The sequence below is a fragment of the Bubalus kerabau genome, chromosome 4 (genome assembly GCF_029407905.1).
Source record: "Bubalus kerabau isolate K-KA32 ecotype Philippines breed swamp buffalo chromosome 4, PCC_UOA_SB_1v2, whole genome shotgun sequence".
Lineage (NCBI taxonomy): Eukaryota > Metazoa > Chordata > Mammalia > Artiodactyla > Bovidae > Bubalus > Bubalus kerabau.
Genome location: NC_073627.1, coordinates 46,797,097 through 46,824,566, shown reverse-complemented (window position 1 = coordinate 46,824,566; position 27,470 = coordinate 46,797,097). Strand labels below are relative to the sequence as shown.

The 27,470-nt window shown below is 40.4% G+C and overlaps 1 protein-coding gene across 5 annotated transcripts in view; it reads left to right on the top strand.

The window, feature by feature from the left end:
* The window catches only part of MYO1D (myosin ID), a 361,374-nt gene that overhangs the window by 251,147 nt on the left and 82,757 nt on the right, over positions 1-27,470 (top strand). For 3 of the 5 annotated variants that reach the window (XM_055577237.1, XM_055577238.1, XM_055577236.1), the window contains exon 21: positions 6,721-6,875. In XM_055577237.1, the coding sequence (XP_055433212.1) occupies positions 6,721-6,875 (155 nt within the window). Of the gene's footprint in view, positions 1-6,720; positions 6,876-7,001; positions 9,015-11,346; positions 11,461-27,470 lie in introns of those variants that run through there. The other 2 variants (XM_055577239.1, XM_055577240.1) reach the window with 2 other exon arrangements.

Sequence of the window (27,470 nt, the reverse complement as noted above, 5' to 3'; positions counted from 1 at the left end):
CCCACTCCGGTGTTCTTGCCTGGAGAATCCCAGGGACGGGGGAGCCTGGTGGGCTGCCGTCAATGGGGTCGCACAGGGTCGGACACGACTGAAGTGACTTAGCAGCAGCAGCACAAACTTATGAGGCAAACAGAGCATCTAGTAGAATCCTTATTTTGCAGAAAAGGAAAGAGTTGCGCTCCAAATTAAATGATTTTCTCAAGCTCACGTGGCTAAATGGAGATGACACCCAGGTCATCCTTTACTCCGCTGCTTTCCCCCACCTACCAAACTGTCTCCCAGAACAAAAGAGACGTCCTGGATGCTGTTTGTCTTGCCTTGATGACAACAGGGACTTAATCTTTCATTATTTGTGCAGCAGAGGAAAGTAGGTGCCGTTTGCCCTATTTTCTGCTGGGACTCTGGCACCGCCGTAAGCCCTGAGCACACATGAGGAATTCCTATGCTCGGTGAAGTCATCCAGACAGGGAGGAATAGGGAAGGGCAAGAAGGGAAGCCCACCCCCTGAGGTGGGAAGGTGGCTCAGAAAACCATCAGAGATGCCTCTGCTCTGGCCCAGCAGCATCCAGAAGGGATCCTCTCCCTGGATGGTTTCAGCATTCACAGCTGCATCGGTCCCTTTCCCCAAACCCCTGCAGTTAATGTTGCTGGGATGTGCCAGCGAAGTTAGTGCTATTAGATTTCTCATTTTATTAGGCTTTAATCAGGCTCTCCTGTGAAGTGCTCCATCAGTTCAAGTTTGCATTTTGCATATAAAATAATCAAAGGAGAGTGAAGCGTCGTAGACACAGCATGTTTTTTTAATGAAAATATTTTTAATTTAGTCATATAAAAATCATCTGGGGGTGGGGAAGGGAAGAATTGGGAGTTTGGGATTAGCAGATGCAAAGTAATATATATAGGATGGGTAAACAACAAGCTTCTCCTGTATAGCACAGGGAACTTAATTCAATATCCTGTGATAAACCTTAATGGAAAAGAAATGAAAACATATATATATGTATATATGCATATATATGTATAACAAAGAAAGTGAAAGTCGCTTAGTCGTGTCCAACTCTTTTCAACCCCATGGACTATACAGTCAGTCCATGGAATTCTCCAAGCCAAAATACTGGAGTGGGTAGCCTTTTCCTTCTCCAGGGGATCTTCCGAACCCAGGTCTCCCATATTGCAGGCGGATTCTTTACCAGCTGAGCCACAGGGAAGTCCATGTATAACTGAGTCACTTTGCTGTACAGCAGAAATTAACAGTACACTGTAAATCAACTATACTTCAATAAAATATTTTTTAAAGAACTTTTTAAAAAGCCAGTGTAGGGACTTCCCTGTGGTCCAGTGGTTAAACCTCTACGCTTCCAGGCAGGACAGAGGGCGAGTCCAACCCCTGGTCGAAAAACTAAGATTCCCACATGCCATGTACTGCAGCCAATAAATTAACAAAATAAAATTATTTCATTTAAAAAAATGTACACCAAACAAAAAATCATCTGGATGTTATACATCAAAGTGAGAGAAAGATTTATATATTCTCTTACACAGGCCTCAAAAAACCCATGATCCAAGAGGGAGGAGATATAGGTATCAGATCAGATCAGTCGCTCAGTCGTGTCCGACTCTTTGCGACCCCATGAATCGCAGCACGCCAGGCCTCCCTGTCCATCACCAACTCCCAGAGTTCACTGAGACTCACGTCCATCGAGTCAGTGATGCCATCCAGCCATCTCATCCTCTGTCGTCCCCTTCTCCTCCTGCCCCCAATCCCTCCCAGCATCAGAGTCCTTTCTAATGAGTCAACTCCTCGCATGAGGTGGCCAAAGTACTGGAGTTTCAGCTTTAGCATCATCCCTTCCAAAGAAATCCCAGGGCTGATCTCCTTCAGATTGGACTGGTTGGATCTCCTTGCAGTCCAAGGGACTCTCAAGAGTCTTCTCCAACACCACAGTTCAAAAGCATCAATTCTTCGGCGCTCAGCCTTCTTCACAGTCCAACTCTCACATCCATACATGATATAGGTATACCCATGGTTAATTCATGTTGATGTATGACAGAAATCAAACCAGTATTGTAAACCAATCATCAATCAATTAAAAATAAATAAATATTTTTTTTAAAAGCCCATGATCTGTGTAGGTTTGTGAAATGATTTCCAATTACTTGAATATTTTCCCCTCTGTCATTTGAGTACCAACCCCGGCATTCTTTAAAATCAACCTAAAAACTCCCTTCCTCTGAAAATTTTATTTCCATGACATTTAGGGATACTTATTTTTACAGCTTATGTTCATTTGTGCATGATATTTGGAAAAGTCTACTGTGATAGAAAGAACATGGATCTGGGTCAGTCCACAAGCTTGTGTTCCAGTTTCAAGGTCTGCAAATCAGCTCACTTCTTTGAGCCTCAGTTTTCTTATCTGTAAAATATGGGCATGAGACGAAATGGTCTTCCAAATGTATGAACTGTTAAAAGCTCTTCAGTTGTTGGGTATTTGTCTCTTCCACTCATCCAGCTGGGTCAGGAATCCCCGTAGAAGAGAAAAGCATACCTTCTTCGCCTCTGGCACTTCCGTCCCCGCCCCTAGGCTGCCTGGCACTCTGCATGGCCCCCAGTGGATATCCTGTCAGTGCTGATTGCCAGACCAACCGACAGCACCTGTGGTGGCCAGGAGGTGGCACTTTGGTGTTTTCTGCAATCAGAGAACAAACCACCGAGTGAGAGATCACTCAGGTACCTGAGTGGTCAAAACCACCAAGGAGCTATATCTTCTAAATTTGCATATAATAAATAAAATTTGGTAGTGGTGATGGTATTCAGGTCTGTGGGTCTTCATACATGCATAGATTTCTGGAGCTAGCACCACAATAAAGATGCAGTCATCTCATTATCCCCCAAAACTCCTTGTGTCCGACTCCACCGGACCCCAAACCCTGACAGCTCTATTCCAGAATATCTCATGAATTGAGTCATATCGTAATGTAACCTTTAAGACTGGATGCTTTCTCTCACCATAATGCCTTTGAAAGCAAGCCTTGGTGTTGCATATCCATAATTTGTATTATTAACTCATTCCTTTTTATCGCTGAATAGCATTCTATCATATAGCTGTATCACAATTTGTTTATTCACCTGTTGATGGATATTCTGGTTGTTTCCAGTTGGGGACACTTATGAATACAACTGCTTTAGACACTCATGACTGAGACCAGGTGACTCAGTGGGTAAAGAATCTTCCTGTAGTACAGGAGATGCAGGCAGCGTGGGTTCGATCCCTGGGTTGGGAAGATCCCCTGGTGGAGGGCATGGCAACCCACTCCAGTATTCTTGCCTGGAGAATCCCATGCACAGAGGAGCCTGGCAAGCTGTAGTCTGTAGTCTTGCACAGAGCCTAACATGACTGAAGCAACTGAGCACGCACATGTGCAAACATTCATGTGTAAGTTTTTGTGTGAACATAAATTGTGCTTTTTTTTTTTGGGCTGCACTAGGTCTTCGTTGTTTTTTGTGCAGGCTTTCTCTAGTTGCCGTGAGCAGGGGTTACTCTTCCTTGCAGTACGTGGGCTTCTCATTGCAGTGGCTTCTCTTGTTGTGGAGCATGGGCTTTAGGCACATGGGAGTGGTGGCTCATGAGCTCAGGGGTTGTGGTACACAGGCTTAGCTGCTCCGCGGCATGTGGGATCTTCCTGGACCAAGGATCGAACCCATGTCTCTTGTATTGGTGCAAGTGAAAGTCACTCAGTCGTGTCCGACTCTTTGCGACCCTATGGGCTATACAGTCCATGGTATTCTCCAGGCCAGAATACTGGAGTGGGTAGCCTTTCCCTTCTCCAGAGGATCTTCCCAATTCAGGAATCGAACCGAGGTCTCCTGCATTGCAGGTGGATTCTTTAGCGGCTGAGCCACAAGGGAAGCCCAAGAATACTGGAGTGGGTAGCCTATCCCTTCTCCAGCAGATCTTCCTGACCCAGGAATTGAACTGGGGTCTCCTGCATTGCAGGTGGATACTTTACCAACTGAGCTATCAGGGAGATTCTTATCCACTGTGCCACCAAGGAAGTCCGAACATAAGTTTTTATTTCTCTGGGATAAATGCCTGGGACTGAGATTTCTAGATCATGTGGTAATTCTGTGACAGTCTGTTTTCCCGGTGACTGTACCATTTTACATTCCTCCCAACAATGTGTGAGAGTTCCTCTGATTGTCCTACAACCTCACCAGCATTTAGTCTTAATCACTTTTGCTGTTCATCTTCCTCTTTGTTTTGTTTTGATTTCGGCCATTCTGATAGGCTTGTGGTGATATCTTGTTGCAGTTTAATTCCCATTTCCCTAATGGCTAGTCATGTTGACCATCTTTGCATGGACTTATTTGGGGAAGTGACTACAGATCTTTTGCTCACTTTAAGTTGATTTGTTTGCTGTCTCATTGTTGAATTTTAAGAGTTCTTTATTCTGGACATAGGTCCTTTATCAGATCTGTCTCTGCAGATATTTTTTCCCCCAGTCTGCATGCTGTCTTTTCATTCTCCCATCAGTGTCTTTCTTAGAGAAGAGTTCTAAATTTTATGCAGTTTTTTTTCTTTGTTGGGTTGTGCTTTTCGTGTCATTCCTAAGAAATCTTTGCCCAGTCCAAGGTCACAGAGATTTTCTCCTGTGTTTTCTTCTACAAGTTTTACGGTTTTACATTTTACGTTTAGATCAATGGCCCATTTTGAATTACTTTTTCATGAAGTGTGAAATTTAGGTCAATGTTTATTTCTTTTGGCATGTGGGTGTTCAAATCCCGAGAAATGCTGAGTTACCCAAATGCTCAAATGATCCTTTCTCCATTGAACTGCCTTTGCATTTTTGTGAAAAATCAATCAGTCGTATTTATGTGGGACTATATCTTATTCTCCATTCTGTTCCCACTGATCTGTGTTTTTATTCCTTTGACAGCCTTCTTGACGATTACCTTTCTTGATTCCTGTTACTTTATAGTAAGAAAATCAGCTACTATGAGTCCTCCAACTTTGTTTTGTTTTTTTTTTTTTCAAATGGCTTTTGCTATTCTAGTTTCTTTGCCTTTCCATATATATTTTAGAATCAGCTTGTTGATATCTACCAAAAGTTCTGCTGGAATTTTGGTCAGAATTGCATTAAATCTATAGATTGATTTGAGGAAAATTGACAGTATCCAGCCATATTGAGTTTTTCAACCTAAAACACATTATTTCTCTCCATGTATTTAGATTTTCTTTTATCCCTGTCATCAGCATTTTTGTTTGACTTCTTTCATAGTTCTCAGCTTACAGATCCTACACACATTTTGTTAGATTTATGTCCAAGTATTTTTGGTTTGGGAGTTGTGGATGGTTTTGGTTTTAAATTTCTGTTTCCAGTTTTTCATTGCTGGTATATAGAAATATTTTTGTCTGTTGCCCTGGTATTTGTGACCTTGCCAAACCCATATATTAGTTCTAAGACCTATTTTGTAAATTCCTTGGGACTTTCTACATAGACGATCGTGTCATCTGAAAATAAAGCCATTTGTTTCTTCCGTTTTAATATGTATGCCTTTTAATTTATTTAAACCTGCCTTGATACACTGGCTAGGGCTTCCAGTATGAAAATGCCCAGCAGCAGTAAGAGCAGAAATCCTGACACTGCTCCTGATCTTTGGGAAAAGCATTCAGTCTCACACCACTTAGCCTGATGTCCGCTGTGGCATTTTGGTAGATGTCGTTTTCAGGTTGAATTCTCTTTTAATCCTTTTTGCTGAGAGATTTATTTCATGAATGGATGTTGAATTTTGTCAAATGCTTTTTCTGCATCAGTTGATATAATCATGTGGCTTTATTTTTTATTCTGTTGCTATGAGGGATTATATTGATTGATATTTTTAATACAAAACCAGCTATGCGTTTCTTAGATTAACTCCGCTCGGTCATGATGTGTCATTGTTCTCATGTAGTTTGGGATTTGATTTGCTGATATTTTGTTGGCCAGTCTAATAAGTCCATGTTCATGAAAGATATTGGATACTGGTTTTTAGTTTTCTTTTCTTATATTGTTTTTGTCAATTTTTGGTTTCAGGACAATGCTCATAAAATGAGTTATAAAGTGTTCCTTTTCTTCCATTTTCTAGAAGAGACGTGGAGAATGGATGTTATTTCTTCTTTAAATATTTGGTAGGATTTACCAATGCAATCATCTGAGCCTGAAGTTTTCTTTTTTAAAAGGTTTTTAACTACAAATTTAACTTCTGTAATAGATAAAGTAAGCTTCAGGTTATCTATTTCTTCTTGGGTGAGTTTTGGTAGTTTGTGGCTTGCAAGGAATGGTTTGGTTTTGTCTAAGTTGTTCAATTTTATGCATAAGGTTGTTGTAGATATTCCTTTTTTATCCTTTTAATGTCTATGTGGTCTGTAGTAATAGCTCCTCTTCCATTCCTGATATGGGTCATTAGGTCTTTTCTCTTTTATTCTTTCAAATTAGAGATTTAGCAATTTCACCTATCTCTTGAAAGAATCAACTCTTTATTTCATTGATTTTACACTATTTTCTACTTTTAATTTCATTAATTTCTGTTCTTATCTTTATTATTTCCTTTCATCTGCTTATTTCATAAAACTTGATAAAGATTAACATCACCAGTATTACTGAGTAAAACCATTACAAACTGTTTAAATTCATTATTTTGAGAGCCATCCTAACAGTTTTCCATGCTATATTTCTTTGCAGTTGACCGGTCTAAGCGTCTCCAATGGAAAGGACCAACTTGTAGTGTTCCATACAAAAGACAACAAAGACCTAATTGTCTGCCTCTTCAGCAAACAGCCAACCCACGAGAGTCGAATCGGAGAACTGGTTGGAGTCCTGGTGAATCATTTCAAGAGGTAAAGTTTGGTTTTTGCTTAACGAAGGCAAGTTTAAAATAGATGAAATCTTTCATCATAATTCTCACTGAACTTGTTTCATGCCAATTTTAGCATATTTCATGCCAATTTATTTTCCTTCTTAAGGACAACTTAAATCATCTGTTTCGTGGAAGGCGAAATTAGCATCCCAGCTTAGTTTCAAGATTAGGAATGATCCTCTGCTTTTCCAGCCTCCAGCTGAACCAACAGTCAGAGATTTCCCCAATGGTGATTTCTTCACTGCCAATCCAAACGTAATTAAATCCAAAAGACAGAAAACTTACTTTACATTCTTAGTATCACAGCTTCTCATTTATCCCGAGTATAATCAATTCAAGTATCTGCTATGAATATAAACAAATTAGAAGGCAGGTGTAGGATGACATGTGGGTCCACAAAGACTAAAGGAATTCTAAGAAGCAATTACCTCTGCAAAAACATAGAGTCATGAGGGAATGCAGTATTGTCAGAGAACTTCATAGTAAACCTCGATGATGCCTAGTGTGACTGTGTATGTCTATGGAGTGAACAGTGATGTGAGAAGGAAAAACAGGCAACAGATCCTGATGGTGATGGTGTTCAGTGAGTGGATAACTCTAAGTAGAGGATTTTTGTCTGGTGATTTATTGGAGTTGTTTTAGAGGTGGAGTTTTTTCTCTAAACAAAGGCATATTTAGTGTCTGATGTTCACACATGTAATTCTATGGTGTTCCTTTTTGCTAATAAATGCATGGAGAATAATTTTAGAAGTGAGCTGAAGAGGTCATTTATTTTATGCTCTTAAACCTTGTATTCTAGACCAAAACAGGTCTTTCAATATCTTATATAAATAAATGCTTTCAAATGGTATAAGTGAAATGATGTTGAGTGGTCACCTGGTGGAAAATAAGAATCTGACTGAGGAATTACCAAAAGATAACAATAAATATATAGGCCTTTGAAAAATTTCCTCCTATCTGCCAAATAAAGCTAAGAGAACTACTGAAGGGTTTAGAATGTAAGAGAAAGACATGGAGAAGTCATCTCTACAGTAAAGTCTATAACTCAAATAAGCAGGTCCATTTCCTCTTAATATGTGGTTGTAGCGAAAGATGGATAGTCAAAAGGGATTTTAATTTGTTACCTTTCATTTGGATGCCTGTACTACTAAATGGTTTTTGCCTGGGACATTTAAGTATTTTTGCTCAATCTGAGTCCTTGTTTCTTAATTTCTAATTCCTGTTAAATGCCTCTACACATGGTGGAAATATGTAAATCTAGTTGTGGAATCCATCCATGACTTCCTTGTCCTAGCATATTGTCTGAGATACCTTTTTATCTTTAATATATGTAAGAATTTTAAATGTCTTTAAAATGTATAAATGGAGGGAAGGGAAGGCTGTGAAGCTACTGGGATTTTTTAATGATTCCATGTGTATTTTTTATTGAAGTATATTGATTTACAGTGTTTCATGTATAGATTTACAACAAAGAGATTCAGGTATACATGCATATAGATCTATTTTTTTTAAGATTCTTTTCCTTTATAGGTTATTACAAAATACTGACTATAATTCCCTGTGCTATACAGTAGGTCCTTGTTGGTTGTCTGTTTTATATACAACTTGTATATCAGTTAATCCCAAACTTCAAATTTGTCCCTCCTTTACCACCCTTTCCTCTTTGGTAATGTAAGTTTGTTTCCTGTGTCTGTAAATCTGTTTGTTTTGTAAATAAGTTCGTTTGTATCATATTTTAGATTCCATGTATAAGTAATAGCATATTGGTATTTGTCTTTATCTGACTTACTTCACTCAGTATGTTAATCTTTAGGTTCGTCCATGTTGCAGCAAATTGAGTTGTTTCATTCTTTTCATGGCTGAGTAGTATACCATTGGGTATATATAGCACATCTTTATCCATTCATCTGTTGATGGACATTTAGGTTGCTTCCATATCTTGGCTGTTGTAAATAGTGCTTCTGTGAACATTGCAGCATATGTATCTTTTCAAACTGTTGTTTTCTCCAGATATACACCCAGGAGAGGGTTTGCAAGATCATATGGTAGCTCTGTATTTAGTATTTTAAGGAACTTCCATTCTGTTCTCCATAGTGGCTGTACCAATTTACATTCCCACCAGTAGTGTGGGAACCAGGAGGGTTCCATTCTCTCCACACCCTCTCTACCATTTATTATTGGTACACTTTTTAATGATGGCCATTCTGATCCATGTGAGGTCGTACCTCACTGTAGTTTTGACCTGCATTTCTTTTATAATTAGCAATACTGAGCATCTTATGTGCCTTTTGGCCATCTGTATGTCTTCTCTGTAGAAATGCTTTTTTAGACCTTCTGCCCATTTTTTGATTGGGTTTTATATATATATATATTGATCTGTATGAGCTCTTTTTGTCTTCTTTTTTTTTTTTTTGATGTCCTTATCCTGTATTTCTAATTCTGTGAATTAAGAACTAAAGTACAAATGAGAGGGCGGGGTGGAATCCTTCTGTCTGCCCCTAGAAAATTCATGCTTGGAAATTTTGATTTAGAAATATAGTTAACTTGCTATTGGCTTCTTGAGAAAAGGTTAATTTGATTTTTTTTTTCCCTAGCTGTTTTTCTGTATTGTCAAGTATCAGAGCATTGTTGTAACTTTGAAAATCATATTGTATTTTATAAGCATAATGATGTGGCATGTAATCTTTCTTGTCCCTGGGTTAATTTTGTAAATCCAAAGATGATAAGAAATTAACTTCAGACCAGTACTTTATCTTGAAGAGAATTTCCTTCAAGTACATTCTAAGACGTTCTCTAGTTAAAAGTTGGGAGGAAAAGGCCCAAAATAACAAAACATACCATTGATAGACTGAATCTGAACAGGAGTCAGTGTCTTTAAAACTTTTAAAGAGAGAGGATTAGGGCTTAAAGTCCATGAACAAAATGCTGGCCATGTATCAGAACAAGGGATTAGGACAGGGACTCCCTGAGTTCAGGAGATAGAGACAAGAGTCTGGGAAGATCAAGGCAACTGAAGTTTTCAGGACAGATTGCCAAAGAGGGAAGAAGAACACAGAGAGGGAATGCTGGAGATCTGTGTAGGATCCCCCTGAAGTTCCAAATAAGTCTTAAAAGCAAGACCCAAAGGGATCAAACTGCCACCAAGTAGTTTAACTATGTCCTAGAACAGAGCCCATGAATGTTTATAGCAATGCACAAGTATCCACCTCCAACAAGGCAGAATTCACAATGTCTGACATCTAATCAAAAATTACTAGGCATACAAATAGGCAGGACAGTGCAATCCAGTACAAGGGGAAAACCATTATCCAATGGAAACCAATCCGCAATGACAAAGGTGTAAGAATTAGCAGATACAGACATGAAAGCAGTTATTATAACTAAATTTCAGGTGTTCAAAAGTTAACTAAAGACATGGAGAATATTTTTTAAAAAAGATTCAAATCAAACTTCTAGATGAAAAATACATTGATGTATGAAATATTTCATGATTAAAAACAAAGACAAAAATGATGAAGCTTATGGCTTTCTCCTCTACCTAATGAATTTCTCATGACCATCTTCTCTCACAAATTGAAGCCAGCCCTTTCCTGGCATTTTTCCCCATACTAATCTGAAACTGAATCCAACTAAATATAAATTAGCCTTACTCTCACCTCCTTCAGTCTTTCCTTAACCTGGACCCATTATTTCTGCCTCTGCAAGAACTCACCCACACATTTCACATTTTCTAAAACATTTGAAGGCAGTCTTTTAATGAAGTATATTCTGAGGTGTGACATTTACAATATTTAACAACCAGCATGGCTCAGAAACCATTCAGCACAGACGCCCTTCAGAAACACCTGATCCAGCCATACCAGCGAGTCCTGGCTACATTCCACAGACCAGAAATTACACCAAAGAAGAAAAGAAGGGGGCCTGAAGTCAAGTATGTTTAGGATTCCCTGATGAAGTTAAATAGGTTTCTTTACTGCAGTACTTCCCAGAGCTTTTTATTAATAATAGGCTTTGTTCATTTTAAATACAGCCAATTAAAAAATTGTGTTACACACACATAATTAATATACGTGCTAAGTTGCTTCAGTCATGTCTGACTCTTTTGCGACCCATGGACTGTAGCCTGCCAGGTTCCTCTGTCCATGGGATTCTGCAGGCAAGAATACTGGAGTAGGTTGCCATTGCTTACTCCAACAATTATGTATATTATAAGCCATATCCAGAAAGACATTCAGGAAATGAGTAATTCTGTTTGTCTCTGGAGAGGTGAGATGGGGTACCAGGAGAAAGAGGTATGGGAGGGAGATTTATTTATTTTTCATTATAAACCTTTTGCAACAAATACATGTATTACTTATCTAAGTTTTTTTCATTTAAATAATAAAGCATGCTACTTTTTAGGTATATTACAGAAGGCCCTAAATTCATGGTTATTTTCCTTTCCTGTTTAGAAAAGTAGAAAAGAACAAAAGAGCTTTCTAAGCAAATGGTTTCTCTCATGGCATTGAATATGTTGAAATAAACGCAAATAAAAGCTCCTAGGAAACTACTGTTTCGTCGGTCCCATTGTGGAGGTCACATGACGCTGAGGTGAGGTTTCTTTGTCTCTGGTGTTTGTACCAGTGGTTTCCCAGGCCAGTTTGCTTTGCAGAGGTGATGAAAGTGGCTGACCTGACTTTTGGTTTGTATCTCACGCTCAGCAGTGACTACCTGCTGGTATTGAACTTTTCTGCCCACTAGTAAACAGATGGCCTCACGTTGGCTGCCCTAACTACAGAGTCACCAGAAACTCTGCAATATTAAGCTGTCAAAGGACCCATCTGCCCTAAGCAGCTGTCCAGGCATTTGCCTGTCTGGATGCTGGAAACCTCAGTATAACCCCAGTCTTAGGCACAGAAACTTCTTATTTTCCCCATTCTATTTCTGTGGATGCAAGCCAGGAGTCAGTGCCATCTGCTTCTTGTTTTTCATAAGCAGGCTCTTTAATATCTGCATGTAGGTTCTTTAGTTGTGGCACAGGAACTCTTAGTTGCAGGATGTGGGATCGAGTTCCCCTGCCAGGGATTGAACCTGGGCCCCCTGCATTGGGAGCACGGAGTCTTAGCCATTGGACTATCAGGGAAGTCCCTCGCTTATGTTCTTCTTAACCCACACTTGAACTATGGGTAGAATCAGACTTAAAAGCAGGCCATTGGCTATGGCCATGGGAGCAGGGGGAGACGAGGCCTCCTGAGCAGAGGTGAAGGGGAGGGGCGAGGCCAGCTCACAAAGCCCTCTGCTCCTGGCCCTGTCTGTCCTGTGCTTCCAGTGCTCACCCCGTCCTGCTCCTCCTCATTCCCCACGCTCCTCCGCCCCTGAGCCCAGATACCCGTGTTCCTAGCTCTTAATCTGTATTCCCAAACTGCTTTCCTTGAATGCCTGGCTACTAGTCAGAGTAGTTTATATTCCTACTAAAAATATGTAAGTAAAAGAAAGATCCCATGGACTGTAGCCCTCCAGGCTCCTCTGTCCATGAGATTCTCCAGGCAGGAATACTGGAGTGGGTTGCTGTTCCCTTCTCCAGGGGATCTTCCTGACCCAGGGATCAAACCTAGGTCTCCTTCTTTGCAGACAGATTCTTTACATCTGAGCCATCAGCGGAGCCGATAAAAGAAAGACAGTTGAAAATAATGTAGATAGACAACTATTGTCATCCCTCAGAATCCAGGGGGCATTGGCTCAAAGACCTTCTGGCGGAAAATCCACAGATGCTCAAGTCCTGTAGTCCACCCTCAGCATCCACAGTTCTGTATCCATTAATTCAACCAGCTGGGGAATTGTGTGTTCCTCATTGGAAATGACCCTGGTGCTGGGAAAGATTGAAGGCAAGAGGAGAAGGGGGCGACAATTTGAGATGATTAGATAGCACCACCAACTCAATGGACAGGAATTTGAGCAAACTCTGGGAGATAGTGGAGGACAGAGGAGGCTGGCATGCTACAGTCCATGGGGTCTCAAACACTTAGACACAACTTAGCGATTGAACAACAACAACAAATAGTATTTACTGAAAAAAAAAATCCATATACATAAGTAGACCTGGGAAGTTCAAACCTGTGTTGTTCAAGAGTCAGCTAAATAGAAGATTTGTTAATTAAATTATGGTCCATCTCCTGAACAAAGTATTGGAGCCATTTAAAATGATAATTATTGGAACTTCCCTGGTGGCCCAGTCGTTAAGACTCTGCACTTCCAATACAGGAGGCCTGGGTTCCATCCCTGGTCAGAGGACTAGAATCCCACATGCTGTACCACATGATGGAGCAAAAAAGAAGAAAATGATAATTATCAAAGTCCTCTGATTCATGGTGATGGAAAAGTGAGTGACCACCACTCACCCACCTTTGCTTTCCAATAGAGATACATATACATGAAAACATAGAAAGAGATGCCACTGGCCTTACTAGTACTGGAAACCAGAAACATTGCTCAGCCAGATGCCTGCTCAGAGGGCCATCCTTCACACCTGCTCACATGTCACCTATCAGGCCTTCTCTGCCATCCTGTAGAGAAGAGCAGTTCGCCCACCACAGTACCCCCTGACTCCTCCCCTGCTGTTTCCCCCGTGGCTTTCATGTCCATCTGACATTCTATCTTTAGTTGTTTATTTATTGTATATATTCCACCTAGAACACAAGCCCCAAGTCAGCAGGACTGTAGTGTTCACTGCAGTTTCCCTGATGTTCAGAACATTCCTGGCACTCAGAAGACTCCCAGGAGATAACTGGTGAAAACAGAGGCTGACTGCTCTCCCCCTTGGGCCAAAGGATACTTCTAGTCCTTTCCCACCACTCTGCATCTTGTCCACCAGAGGATGGTAACAGTCCTCCTTCTGTATGAAGGAAAGGAAGAGCCCTGACATTTTCCTTCCCCTTATGAACACCTCTCATCTTCTACCAGCTGCAGGATTACCACTCTAAGCAATGTAGTACATCTGGTTACAGAAGTGAATGGGTATTTCAAGATAGTAAATTAGCAACTAAAAGACCTATGGGCTGAAAGAGCCATGGGTATGTTGTATGCTGGGAGTTGCAGCTTTACATTTACTTTAAATATATATATATAAGTCGTAATTTACTTATTTCTTAAAAAAATAACTAGAAATAATTTCAAACTCTCCTTGTCAGTAAGCTGACAAGGAAGCAAGATATAGGGATTCCCGCTCAGATGAGCAGCTTCATAATAAGTAAAAGACGTCCACATCTAGTGGTTGTGTCCATAAGCTAGCTCTCCAGCTGAAAAACTGAGAAATGGGACTTCTCTGGTGGTCCAGTGGTTAAGAGTCACCTGCGCTTGTAAGGGACATAGGTACGATCCCTAGTCCGGGAAGATTCCACATGCTGAGGAGCAACTAAGCCTGTGTGCTACAGCTACTGAGCCCAAGTGCGCTGAGCATCCTCGAACCCATGCTCTGCAACAAGGGGAGCCACCGCAATGAGAAGCTCCCACACTGCAACTATAAAGTAGCCCCCACTTGTCATAACTAGAGAAAGCCCACCCAGAGCAACAAAGACCCAGAGCAGCCAAAAACAAATAAATATTTTTTTTAAGCTGAAAAATGAATTCTAACTTCAAACAGGTAGACCATAAGAAAGACTCCAAAAAAATCCATATGCCCTTTTTGTGTAACACCAGAACTGTCTCCTTATTTATGAGATCTATAGAGAAAGTCAGTAGCAGTGAGACAGATATAGACAGCCTTAAAAGAAAAAGAAAAGTGTGTTTCCGAAAAGTATTATAACAGAAAATTTACATTATAGAAACTATAGCCTGAATAAAATTTAAGAAAGCAAGGATTCTGCATAAACAGACCAAAGATTGCATGACAGACTGAGATGAAGAGGGGCAAGCTGAGAAACAAAAATGTCCAATTATTTGAATGAAATAAGAAAAGATATCGAAAAATTTGAATGAAAATTAAAATGCAGCAGTGACACAATTGGTATTGCAGAAAACAGAATCGACATGAAAGAAAAGTTTAAGAAGGTCTCTTGGTTTACAGAGGAAGGGTAGAGTAACAAAGAAGTTGACAGATATGGAAGACAGAGAACAAAAGGTTTACATTCAAATAATAGGTGTACTTGGAAAAGAGAAACACACTGAGCAAAACTAAGACTTGTTTTATTGATTTTAAGAATACATTTTTTTAAATTTTGGCATCTCTGAAGTTGGGATGCAACTTAGCACTGGTGGATTCTTATAGTGATAATGGGCAACATCTCAGTGATACACAAAGGATGCATCTGACAGGCAAGGCATCGTATATTCAGTAAAATGTGTTAGTTTAAAACATACTAGAAGAAAATCTTCCTGTGTCAGCATAACAAGATTGTCACCACGTGGGTGAGATGCCTATCCCAGGGGCAGTCACTTTGACCAGAGAAGTGGGTCTTCTCAGAATATGAAAGTCTGCAGTAAGACCATGGGAAGAACCTCTTTTGGGACAGGGCAAGATAGAGCTGGGTGGGAACGTTTGGAGGTGAAGTATGTGAGGCCAACATTTCGCAAAAGTGACCCTGGGCAGAAGAAACAATACAGCATCATTACTCATTGTGAAAACATAGAAACCATAGAAGTCCATCAAAATAGACATGGTTAAACATATTATGGTATTTCATTTGCCATGAAAAAAATATAACAGTCTTTATCAGGGTTCCTTAAAGTGTGGGTGGCATCTGCACTGGAATACCTGGAAGTGCTTATTCAAAAGGCAAATCCCTGGGCCCCTTCTATCAGTAAATCCTAATTTCTAGGAATCTATACCCTTAGTGAGCTACCCAAGCAATTCCCATTGGTTTCATGAACTGACTTAGAAAATGGCCAGGATGAACACGTGATATTTTCATATGGTCATTGTGACAAAGGTAGCATTAAAAAAAAAAAAGCAAACCACTAACCCTTTGTGCTTTTAAAATGATTATTATCAAATCAGGCACAACAGTAGCATCCCCTCGTACCCCAGTGAAGAGCGGCAGGGTGAGGAATGGGCTGAGGTTCCGAGAGAGGAGTGAAGGAGGGTGGAGATGAGAAATGAGATGAGAATTGGCAGAACCAGCATTCTATCTGCCACCTCTGCTTGCCCAGAAAGAGCCATCCCTCACTCTAAGCAATGGTCTTTAGTGACCCTACAAAGCTTGCTGTTAGGACCTGCCTGCCCATTCCCAGATGGGATACCCCACCTGCAAGTAACAGGCCTCCAGGGAATGAACTGAACCCATTTCTATACAGTCATGCCCATCTGCTGTACACAAAAGAATACAGAGCAAAGTCTTAAAAGCTTTTCAGTGTGACCAAGGCAGGACCGAAATCAAACAGCATTAAGGTGCATCAGCTGCTGAGGACGGTGAACCATCTACCGACTTTCCATTTCTTTCTCCCTGCACTGTGCCATCTGTCTTGAGAAGCAGCTGCCCTTGGACAAAAGCCCTGAGGACATGCAGGGTGCACAGTCATCCTCAGCCTTACCTGCTCTTATGATGGAGATTTACTGAAGACTTTTGTGCAGATCAAAGATACTTATTTGCTTTATGACATAACCATCTTTGCCTTTCATGTTGAAAGAGAAAATCCAAAAGTACTGGAAAACTGATCATCTTTTCAGCATCACTGCAGGGAGATATGGTACATTTAGGGTAATCGTATTACTTTTTTGAAGGCCCTTAAGCTTCCCCAGCAGCTCAGCAGTAAAGAATCCGCCTGCCAATGCAGGAGACACCGGTTCAATCCCTGGGTTTTGAGAAGATTCCCTGGAGGAGGAAATGGCAACCCACTCCAGTATTCTTGCCAGGGAAATCCCATGGACAGAGGAGACTGGCAGACTACAGTCCATCTATAGGGTCGCAAAGAGTCAGACACGACTGAGCAACTGAGCACTTGCCCAGCCCTAAACATTGCAATATGTATTCATGTGGAGATCTTCCTGTGAAGTTTTTGTGAATTCACACCCTGGTTTGTGCTGTTGGGATTTTTTCCTAAATTGTCAGATAGAAAATTTAAATGAACGGGCTTTTTTTTTTTTTTTTTAAGCTTTCTTCATGTGTTTATTTCAAGTCCTATCGACTGTATAGGAAGCATAACTACTTAACCAAGCATTTCATCTGAAACACACACTGTTATATTTTCATCCCTCATCCAGCCTACATTCTCCATGCGTTCACTGCAGGTCTGGCTGTGGGGGGTGGAAAGGATACAAAGATGGACCGTGTGATCCTTTTCCTCAGATAGCTCTCGATCTCATGGGGAAGATGGGATGGTGTGCACACTCCATTGACTGAGGAGAGCTGTGACAGGGCCAGGCATGGAAGTGCAGGGGATGAACTGATCATCCAACTGGGTCTCCAAGGCTGGCTGGAGTTTTATCAATTGGGATGGGGCAAGATTTTCCCCAGAGACATGAACAGAATGTGCAAAAGCTTAGTGGAAAGAAGTAGCTGAAGTAGGACCCCAAGCTAATGAATTTGAACTTTATCATATAGGTTATAGGGAGAACATAAGTATTAAATTATATAATGCTGTGACTTTCTTGGTGTTCCAGTGGTTAAGTGATTCTTCTGCCTGTCCAGTGGTTGAGTGATTCTTCTGTCTGTCAGGGCAGGGGACACAGGTTCAGTCCCTGGTCTGGGAAGGTTCTGCAGGCTGAGGGGCAACTAAACCCATGTGCCACAACCACTGAAGCCCATGCGCCCTGGAACCTATGTTCTGCAACAAGAGAAGCTACTGCAATGAGAAGCCTGTACCCACAACGAAGGGTGGCCCCCACACACTGCAACTAGAGATAGTCCAGCCTAAGCAACAAAGACCCAGATCAGCCAAAAATATATAAATAAAATTTTTAAAAAATATTTATATATATATGTATATACAACACCAGTGAGTCAAAGCCTAATAACATGTTATCTCCCCTGTTAAATGACATTTCCATGTTAAATGTTAAATGACATCATCTTCCATGTTAAACATGCTCAGAAGGGCAAAACAGTCGTCCACTTAAAAGGGAAATGGAAAACTGAAGACATTAGTTGCTATACATCTGCGGCCCCCAGATGAATTAAATGGAGAAAGAACAAGTACAGTAGAGGGTAGAAAGACAAGTGCGACTCTCAGTAATAAAACTAGAAATTAAACGTCCTCAAAAGAGTAAGAGCGATGGCAAAATTCCTTAGCGTTTGTAACTTCCTTGCTGTTAATTTGGTTACCCAAAATATATAGTTATTACCCCAAAAAAGATAATCCCTAAGATGAGAAGGACCTAGATTTTTGCCCCCAGGAACAGCAAAGAAGTAAGAGGTTTACAGGAGCTTCGCAGCATTCTACAGCCGTTTTGCAGGGAGAGAAGCTTCTCCAGGGATGGATGGCAGTAACACTGAATAGAGGGAGGAGGCGCTTGAGTGAGGGGACATCGGCCGTTTGGTCTGTCCAGCAGCCCCGTCTTCTGGAGCTCCCTGTCCCCTGTGTTTCATCTCCACGGCTCCCACCGGGGGCACCACATCCTCGCATCCCTGACTCCCTGGCGGAGATGAATAGTGCAGGGATGGCACGTGCCCCAAGCTGCACCACTTCCCCCTTCCTGGAGATCACTGGGCCTCAGTCCAGAGAAGACGCACAGGTCACTGCCTCTGCAGACACCCGGGGGCTGGGGCAGCCACATTTCCAAAGGTGAAGAAAGCTGTCAGCCACCACGGCATGGCTGACCCACAGAGAAGCAGAGACCGCGGTAAAGGGATTCGGGCCCATGTCGGCTGAAATGCAGCACCAGCCTCCCTGTGACCTTCACACCGTATGACCTTGTTTGACACTAGATGGTGTATGATTCGAAGAAGGCTGATTTGTCAAAAGTCAGCTCACCGTCACACATGTGGTTGACAGGACCATACTGTAGGTGCACTTGGAAATTGTTAGGCAGGTGAATATTTTATTCTGTGGGATTTCTTTCCAGTTTTTTAAGAGTAGATTTTTTAAAAAATTCAATTCACCAAAAGTCATTTTGCCAAGTGGCCAGTTCACTGAATTTGCAAAAATTTGTAGTTACCAAAACTTGGTTTCAAGGAATATCCTTCTTGAATTAATTCCTTGTCACAGCATTTTAAGGCATGTTGAAATTAAACTAAGAATCTCGGATTGGCTTAGTCTTTTCATGAAATTTAGCTGAAAAATGGACTTCACTCTATTTGCACATGTGTTGTTTGGGAGGGTGTCCTTTTGTTAGATTCTTCAAAGAACTAGCAAGCATATTTTATATAATCATTGTGCTCTTAAGGGCCTCAAAACCCCATACGACCCTTCCCAAATAGCAGTATCAGATACTATGGTCTGACTGTCACAGAGAGGCACCTGCATTTCAGGTCATCCAGACTCAAGCTTTTCCTAGAAACTGGCACCACCCACTTTCCATACCAGATCTTAAAATACAAAGCAGCTGTCAGAATCCACAGATTTTAGCATTTCCTTATGGGAAATTTAGCTTATACTAAATCTTCAAATTTTCCTTCAGTTATTTTCCATTTGACATTTAGTATTCTTCCATCAAGTTTGCCCAACTGACTAATTTATCTCATTTACCAACTTACCAGTTTACCGAAAATATGTTCCTTTGACCCTTTATAAAAAGTTGACAACGCTTCAGCTAGATGAGATGGCAATTAGTAGCTTTTGAGAATTTCCAGGAAGTGTAATTGATCAGTTTTCATGACAGTTTAAGGAGGAGTCCTTTTGTTTCTGGCCCTGCTGTTGGAGCTGTAAGTAGCTGAAACAGGAAGAGAGGAGAGTGTGTGCACCCATGCATTTGGGTGCCCATCTGGGGGTTGGGGGGTGGGCAAAAGGGACAGGCTGATAGGTGAGGAAGAGCCAGACAGCCCAAGAACCATAAGCATCCAGCCAATTCATCCAATAAAAACTGGATAAACAGAAAACAGGTCTGTGAGATATGCAGATTTGTTGTTCAGCATATTGCCCTTTGGTGAGTTCACCATTTGACATATTTCTTTTCCTCAATGAGTTATCCTGGTTCATAACAAGTTCCCCCTCACTTAAGCTATAGGAATTGGGTTTCTGTCCTTGTATCCAAGAGGTGTGGTTTAGTCACTTAGTTATGTCTGACCCTTTGTGATCCCATAGACTATAGCTCACCAGGCTCCTCTGTCCATGGGATTCTCCAGGCAAAAAACTGGAGTGGGTTGCCATTTCCTTCTCCAGAGGATCTTCCCCACCCAGGGATCAAACCTGAGTCTCCTGCATTGCAGGCGGATTCTTTACTAACTGAGCCATCAAGAAAGCCTGTATCCAAGAGCCCTAATGTAATGCATTCAAGCCCTACACAAATCAACAGTTTTTATGCACTGGTATCTACTAATAAATAATACAGCAGATGTTGTTGGATCCTGGTAAAACATATAGTTGATACTTTATTGCCAACATTTAGTATCCCTCCTAAGATACTGAAAGGAAAAGAAAGTGAAGTCGCTCAGTCGTGTCCGACTCTTTGCGACCCCATGGACTGTAGCCTACCACGCTCCTCTGTCCATGGGATTTTCCAGGCAAGAGTACTGGAGTGGATTGGCATTTTATTCAAGTGTCTCTGTTTTGTAAATATTGGGGTGTTAAACTTCTCTGTAGGTATTAGAGATGTTTCTTTATAAATGGATGTTGTGAGGCTGTATTTTATCCAATTTAACTTCGCTGATTTTGTAACAGAGCTTTTTAGAAAATGTTTGAAAATCTGCCAGTTGGTTGTAGTTTTTGCCTCATCTCTGGGCATCAAAATTAAGGACATCAGTGATTTGGAATTTTTAATCACTATATTAGTGTCTTCATTGCCAGACAGCTGTAATTCCATTTTTTCCCTCCTCCATTCAGACTGGTCTCCATGTGTTTTTTAATTGACATACAGTTAATTTACAGTGCTTTATTAGTTTCTGCTGTGCAGCAAAGTGATTCAACTACACATATGTGTACATTCTTTTTTATATTCTTTTCTATTATAGTTTATCCCAGGATATTGAATATAGTTCCCTCTGCTATACAGTAGGACATTGTTGTTCTTGTCAATGTGTTTTCCATTCTTCCCAGCATTATTTTAATTTTTCCTCAGGGGTGAAATAAAAACAAAATCTAATACACAACTGAAATGAAAATAATAGATGATTGAGTCCATTGGAAGAAAATGAATTTTGTAATGACAAATGAGACAAGTCTGAGGATACTCAAACATTGCTGGAGAGGAAAGTAAGAGATCATTCTTTCATAGTTAATTGGAACCATTTTCTTGAATTTTCAGGGGTCTAGGGGCATGGTATTTTCTAGAGCTTAGAACACTGAAATTGCACCAGAAAACAAAATTCTTACGTTTTCCTCAGTTGTTTCAACATGGCATACATTCCTGGCCAGACCCTCTGCAGATACCAGGCTTCTCTGTAAAAAGGGGGAAGGTGGTTTTATTGAATTCAGAGCCCATCCTCCAGCCTTTCTTCAAAAGGTGATAGCAGTTACTTCCTCCAGCATCTCTTTGACGTGAAGAAAAATTGTTCCAAGCCGCCTTTCCTTCACATTTGAGACCAAAAGAAATAGCCAACATGACATTTATGATTTTTTAAATGGTTTTTGCATTTAATGTCTTATTTTTGGCTTTCTTTTTAACTTGCCTAAAAAATGATGAATGTCAAATTTTCTGTGATTGTCGGTGTTAAATTTATAACTAGAAAAACATATTTAAAAGTTATAAGAGTATTTCAGAATATCTTTTCCTCCAGAAGCAAAGCAACTAACAACCAGTACGTTCCCATGAAATTTTTGTAGTGGAAAAAAATCAGCTCGATCCCATGTATGCATCCTGGGTGAGATGGAATCATTACTAAAGGAAACAAAAAGTTATATATCCTGCTCTTAGAAAGATACCAGGCCTAGAGATATCATAGAAAATGAAAAGAATCAGACTGAGGCTATACGGAGAAAAGAAATTTTGATATAAAATGGAATAAGTAAGCAGCCTTACAGTACTAGATGACTCAGAAAACCCCATGTCAGGAAAAAAAAAAAATCAAGGAACACTTTCTTAGAGAGTATTGTTTTCTAACCAAGACAAATTAAAAAAAAAAAAAAAAACAAAGCCCGGCCTCGCTAAATTATGTCATTCGGAATTAGTAACTTCTGACTTTCCACATGTGAGGCTTCTTTGATGCATGGAGATTCTTGGCCTTCTGTGTTCAGCATATGCATTGAATTAACAGACCTGGTAGGAATGAGTATTTGACAGGAAACAGGCAGTGTGTCTTCTGGTCTTAACATCACCACCAGCTCACTGTAAGCCCTTGAGTAAATCAACCTTTTTTAATTGAAATTAAAAGCCTTCACCAAATGTCTTTATTCATTAAGATACATGTGTATATATATGTATTTCTATCTGCATGATGGGAAAAACCTCTGGAGCTGTGAGAAACACTACTGGACTGTATACTTACAAGTGGTTAATGGTAAAAACAGAAGTATTGGCTAGTGAGCACCACAGAAATGGGGTCAGGGGGATATGTCTTGAGGCTCAATAATTTATCGACATTGCTGATACATAGATATGACATAGTAATACAAAGACCCACCTCCTGCCATCAGGAAGCTTGCAGTCTGTCAGAGAAGATGAATGCATAACTCATAATAAGCTCATAAAAGTACAAAGAAAGTGGCTTAATGGACAAACGTCAGGGTATATTTTTAGACAGAAGTGAGAGATGGGAAAATGTTCTAGGGGAACTTCATCAAAGTGAAGTGGTGTTTGTGCCAGGCTTAAAAGGGGACCTCTGAAGTTTAAAAAGTGACCTTCCACATCTAGCCAAGGTGGAGTGACAAGGATGAAATTTACCCTCTTGCCTAATGCAACAAAAAAACCAGACAAAATATATGAAATAATAGTGTTCAGGAAACCGGATATCACTGAAGGATGATGATTCATGAGAAACAGAATAAATGAGGTCACCCAGGTTAGAGGAACAGAGCAGAGGGCTACGCAGGGAACTGGAGGTCCGCAAGGGTCCCTGTTAAGTATTCGCCTGAATACTGGTCAGCGCATGTTGTTAGGGAACCACCAGAGGACAAAAGAACAATCAGAAAGATTAGAGGCGGCAGTGCTGGCGGTCACAGAGAGTGGGGAATAGCACCTGCGCACAGCAACCAGCCTGGAAATGCTCATTAAGTCACGGGCATTAAGTGTAGTACTCAGGGACTTCCCTGGTGGTCCAGTGTCTAAGACTACACACTCCCAATGCAGGAGACACAGGTTTGATCCCTGGTCAGGGAACTAGATCCCACATGCCTCAACTAAAAGATCCTGCATGCTACAACAAAGATCAAAGATCCCACCTGCTAAGACCCACTGCAGCCGAGTAAGTTTTTGGTTTTTTTTTTTTTTAAGTATAGTACTCAGAAGGGTCTTGCTTCAGCAGTAGAGAATAATTGGCCCTAGATTGAGCACTGTTCTGGTTTTCCTCTAACAAATTTAAAAGCAAGACCCAGAAGGATCAAATTAATTTCCAAGTAACTTAACTTCAACCCAGGAAAACCTCAAGAATATTTATAGGAATACAAAAGCAGCCACCCTCAAGCAGGGAAAATTCACAGTGTCTGGCATTCAATCAAAAATTGGCAGCCCTGCAGAGAAGCAGGAAAATACAACCCATTATGAGAATAAAAATCAGAACCAACCCAGAACTGCCACAGAAGTTAAAAAGAACCAACAAGGACATTAAGATAGTTATAGCAAACAGTTAAAGACATAGAAGACATTGAAAGAGGCCCAAGTCAAACTTCCAGAAGTGAAAACTCTGTCTGACATAAAAGTACACCAGATGGGATCGATAGCATATTACATGTTGCAGAAATAAAGATTAGTGAACTTGAAAACGCAATAGAAACTATCCAAACTGAAGCACACAGAGGAAAAAAAAAATGTTTGAAAAAGGAGCAGATCATGAGTGAACTATGAGGTAACTTCAGCCAGTCGAATATATTAGGAAATGAAGTCCCCAGCTAACGGGGAAGATAGAAAAAAAAAAAAAAGTAAAAAAATAATGACTGAAAACTTTCCAAATTTAGTGAAAATCTCATAAACACATAAATCCTAGAAGTTACACCCAAAATAATAATAATGAAGAAAGCTACACCAAGGCATATCACAATCAAATGCTCAAAGCCAATGATGAAAGTAAAATCTAAAAGGTAACCAAAGGAAACAGTCACATTTTATGCAAAGGAATAAATGTAAGGCTGTAGAAGATCTCCCATCAGTAATGATGAAAGTGAGAAAGCAATAGAACATCTTTAAAATACAGAAGGGAAGCAGTGTCAACCTACAGTTCTGTACCAAGTAGTAATAACGTTAAGAATGAAAGTGAATTAAAGACTTTTCAGATACACAAAGGTACTCTTGCCTGGAGAATCCCATGGACGGAGGAGCCTGGTAGGCTGCAGTCCATGGGGTCGCGAACAGTCGGACACGACTGAGCAACTTCACTTTCACTTTTCACTTTCATGCATTGGAGAAGGAAACGGCAGCCCACTCCAGTGTTCTTGCCTGGAGAATCCCAGGGATGGCGGAACCTGGTGGGCTGCCGTCTATGGGGTCGCAGAGAGTCGGACAAGACTGAAGTGACTTAGCAGCAGCAGATTCATAGTACATGAAATATTAAAGAAGGTCATTTAGGCAGAAAAAAAATATATATATATACACATAGAGTCTATGGATATTAAAAAGATAACAAGGATTATTTTTATTAACTTTTTATGCCAATCAGTTTGACAGCTTAGATGAAATGGGCAAATTCCTTAAAAGTCACAAACTATCAAAGCTCATACAAGAAGAAATAACTGGACTAGTTCTTTGTCTGTTAAAGAAATTGAGGGACTTCCCTGGTGGTCCATGGGTTAAGACTTTGCCTTCCAATGCAAAGGACTCTGGTTGAATCCCTGGTTGGGGAACTAAGATCCCACCTGCCTCAGGGCCAAAAAAAACAAAACATAAAACAAAAGCAATATTGTAACAAACTCAATAAAGGCTTTAAAACTGGTCTGCATTAAAAAAAGAAAGAAAGAAATTGAATTAGTAGTTAAAACTTTCCCACAAAGAAAATTCCAGATCCAGATGGTTTCACTGGTGAATTCTCTACATTTAAGGAAGACCTAATACCAGGTCTTTGCAGATTCTTCCAGAAAACTGAAAAGGAGATTGTCAAATGCTTTTCCTGCATCTATTGAGATATCATATGTTTTTTTCTCCTTAGTTTATTTATATGGTGCCTTATGTAGACTGATATTTGAATGTCAAATCAACCTTGTATTCTTAGGATAAATATCACTTAGTCATAATGTATTATTTGTCTTATATATTGTTGTATTCGATTATATATTGGGAAGTATCTCCCCAACTCATTCTGTGAGGCCAGTCTCACCTTGATACCAAAGTGAGACAAAAATATTATGAATCTCCATTGGGAGCAGATATGTAAAAAATCTAAGCAAAACTGATTATATCCACTTCCACAGTATATAGAAGGGCTTCCCCAATAGCTCAGAGGACAAAGAATCCACGTGCAATACAGGAGACACAGCTTCCATCCTTGGGTCAGGAAGATCCCCTGGAGGAGGAAAATGGCGACCCACTCCAGTATTCTTACCTGGAAAATCCCATGGATAGAGGAGCCTGGCAGGCTTACAGTCCATGGGGTCACAAAGAGTCAAACACGACTGAGTGACTTTGCAGGTGGGCAATATATAGAAGGAAAAATCAAATCTAACAATATATAGGCAAATAATACATTATGACTAAGTGAGATTTATCCTAAGAATACAAGGTTGATTTAACATTCAAAAATCAATCTACATAATGTACCATATAAATAAACTAAGAAGAAAAAAACCATATGATATCTCAATAGATGCAGGAAAAGCATTTGACAAAATCCAACATTTGTTTCTGATAAAAACTCTTAGCAGACTAATAATAAAAATAACTTCCTCAATCTGATACAGAGCACCTGTGAAAAATCTAAAGCTAACATCATGTTTAGTGGTGAAAGATTGAATGTTTTACCCCCTCAGACAGGATTCAGCAACTCTGCATAATTCTTGGATTGTCACATCGTCCATTTTGGATAATTGTATTAATTGGATCATTTGTATTGTCACTTTGGGAAACAGTGGCAGTTTTTAAAAAGTTAAATATACCTACCCTCCTAGGAATTTACCAAAGGAAGAAATGAAAGTATATAGGCACATAGAGACTCAACCACATTGCTTATGGCAGTTTTATTTGTAACAGTCAAATACTGGAAACAACCCAAATGGCCATTAACAGGTGAATGAATAAGCAAACTGTGGTACCCATACAGTGGGCTTCTGTTCAGATTCATGTTGATATGTGGCGGAAAGCATCACAATATTGTAATAATCCCCCGATTAAAAATAAAACATTTTTTTAAAAAGAATGACCATTGATATATGCTACCAGATGGCTGAATTTCAAAATTCATTTCAAAATGAATGTTTGATCAAAGGAAGTGAAAGTGGTAGTCGCTCAGTCGTATCTTGAGTCTTTGCAACCCCATGGGCTGTAGCTCACAAGGTTCCTCTTATCCATGGGATTCTCCAGGCAAGAATACTGGAGTGGGTTGCCATGCCCTTCTCCAGGGGATCTTCCCAATCCAGCGATCGAACCTTGCTCTCCTACATCACAGGCAGATTTTTTACCATCTGAGCCACCAGGGAAGCCCCTTTGGTCAAAGAAGCCCAGCTTAAAAATGGACATGCTGTATGATCCCATTTTATCAAACTCTAGAAAATACAAGCTAAGCTGTAGTAACAGGAAGCAGATCAGTGGTTGTCTGGGAAAGGAGAACGGGTGGGGAGGGGTCAAGAAGGAGGGACTACAAAGGAGCACAAGGAAACTTGTGGAGGTGGCAGTTATTTTGAGCCTGGCGATGCTTTCAGGGTATATGCACATCTCCGAACTTTCCCTGTTGTACACTTTGAATGGGTGGGGTTTACCAGATGTCATTGATGCCACAGTGAAGCTGTTAATAAACTTGAAACTGGACTCTAGACTCTAGGGAAGGTGGTCCAGGTGAGTCAGGTCTAGGCATTTGGGGTAGAAGAAAACAGCATGAACAAAGCCATAAAGGGAATATTTGAAAATACATGGGTTCTGTTCTGAGAAGTAGTGAGAAATAGTCTGGTGTGGCAAGCTCAGAGGTTGTGCAGATTAAGTAGCAAGAAATTCTGGAAAGGTACATTGGTATAACCAGATGGTCAAGGAACTTAAAGGCCATGTAAATGAGTCTGAATTGATGCCAAAGCAAGAGGAAGGCACCAGCGAGAACATGGAGTGTGAAAAGAGGGATCAGATCAGAACCCTGGGCAAATCCCGTGTTTAATGGATGGGAAGTCAGAAAAGTAGCAGGCGATGTGAGGGAGGTAATCTCTTGGAAAGATGAGGACAGCATGATCAGATGCCTCAGCGTTAAAGGAGATTAAGAGCTGGAAAGTCCCTTTGACTTGGTGA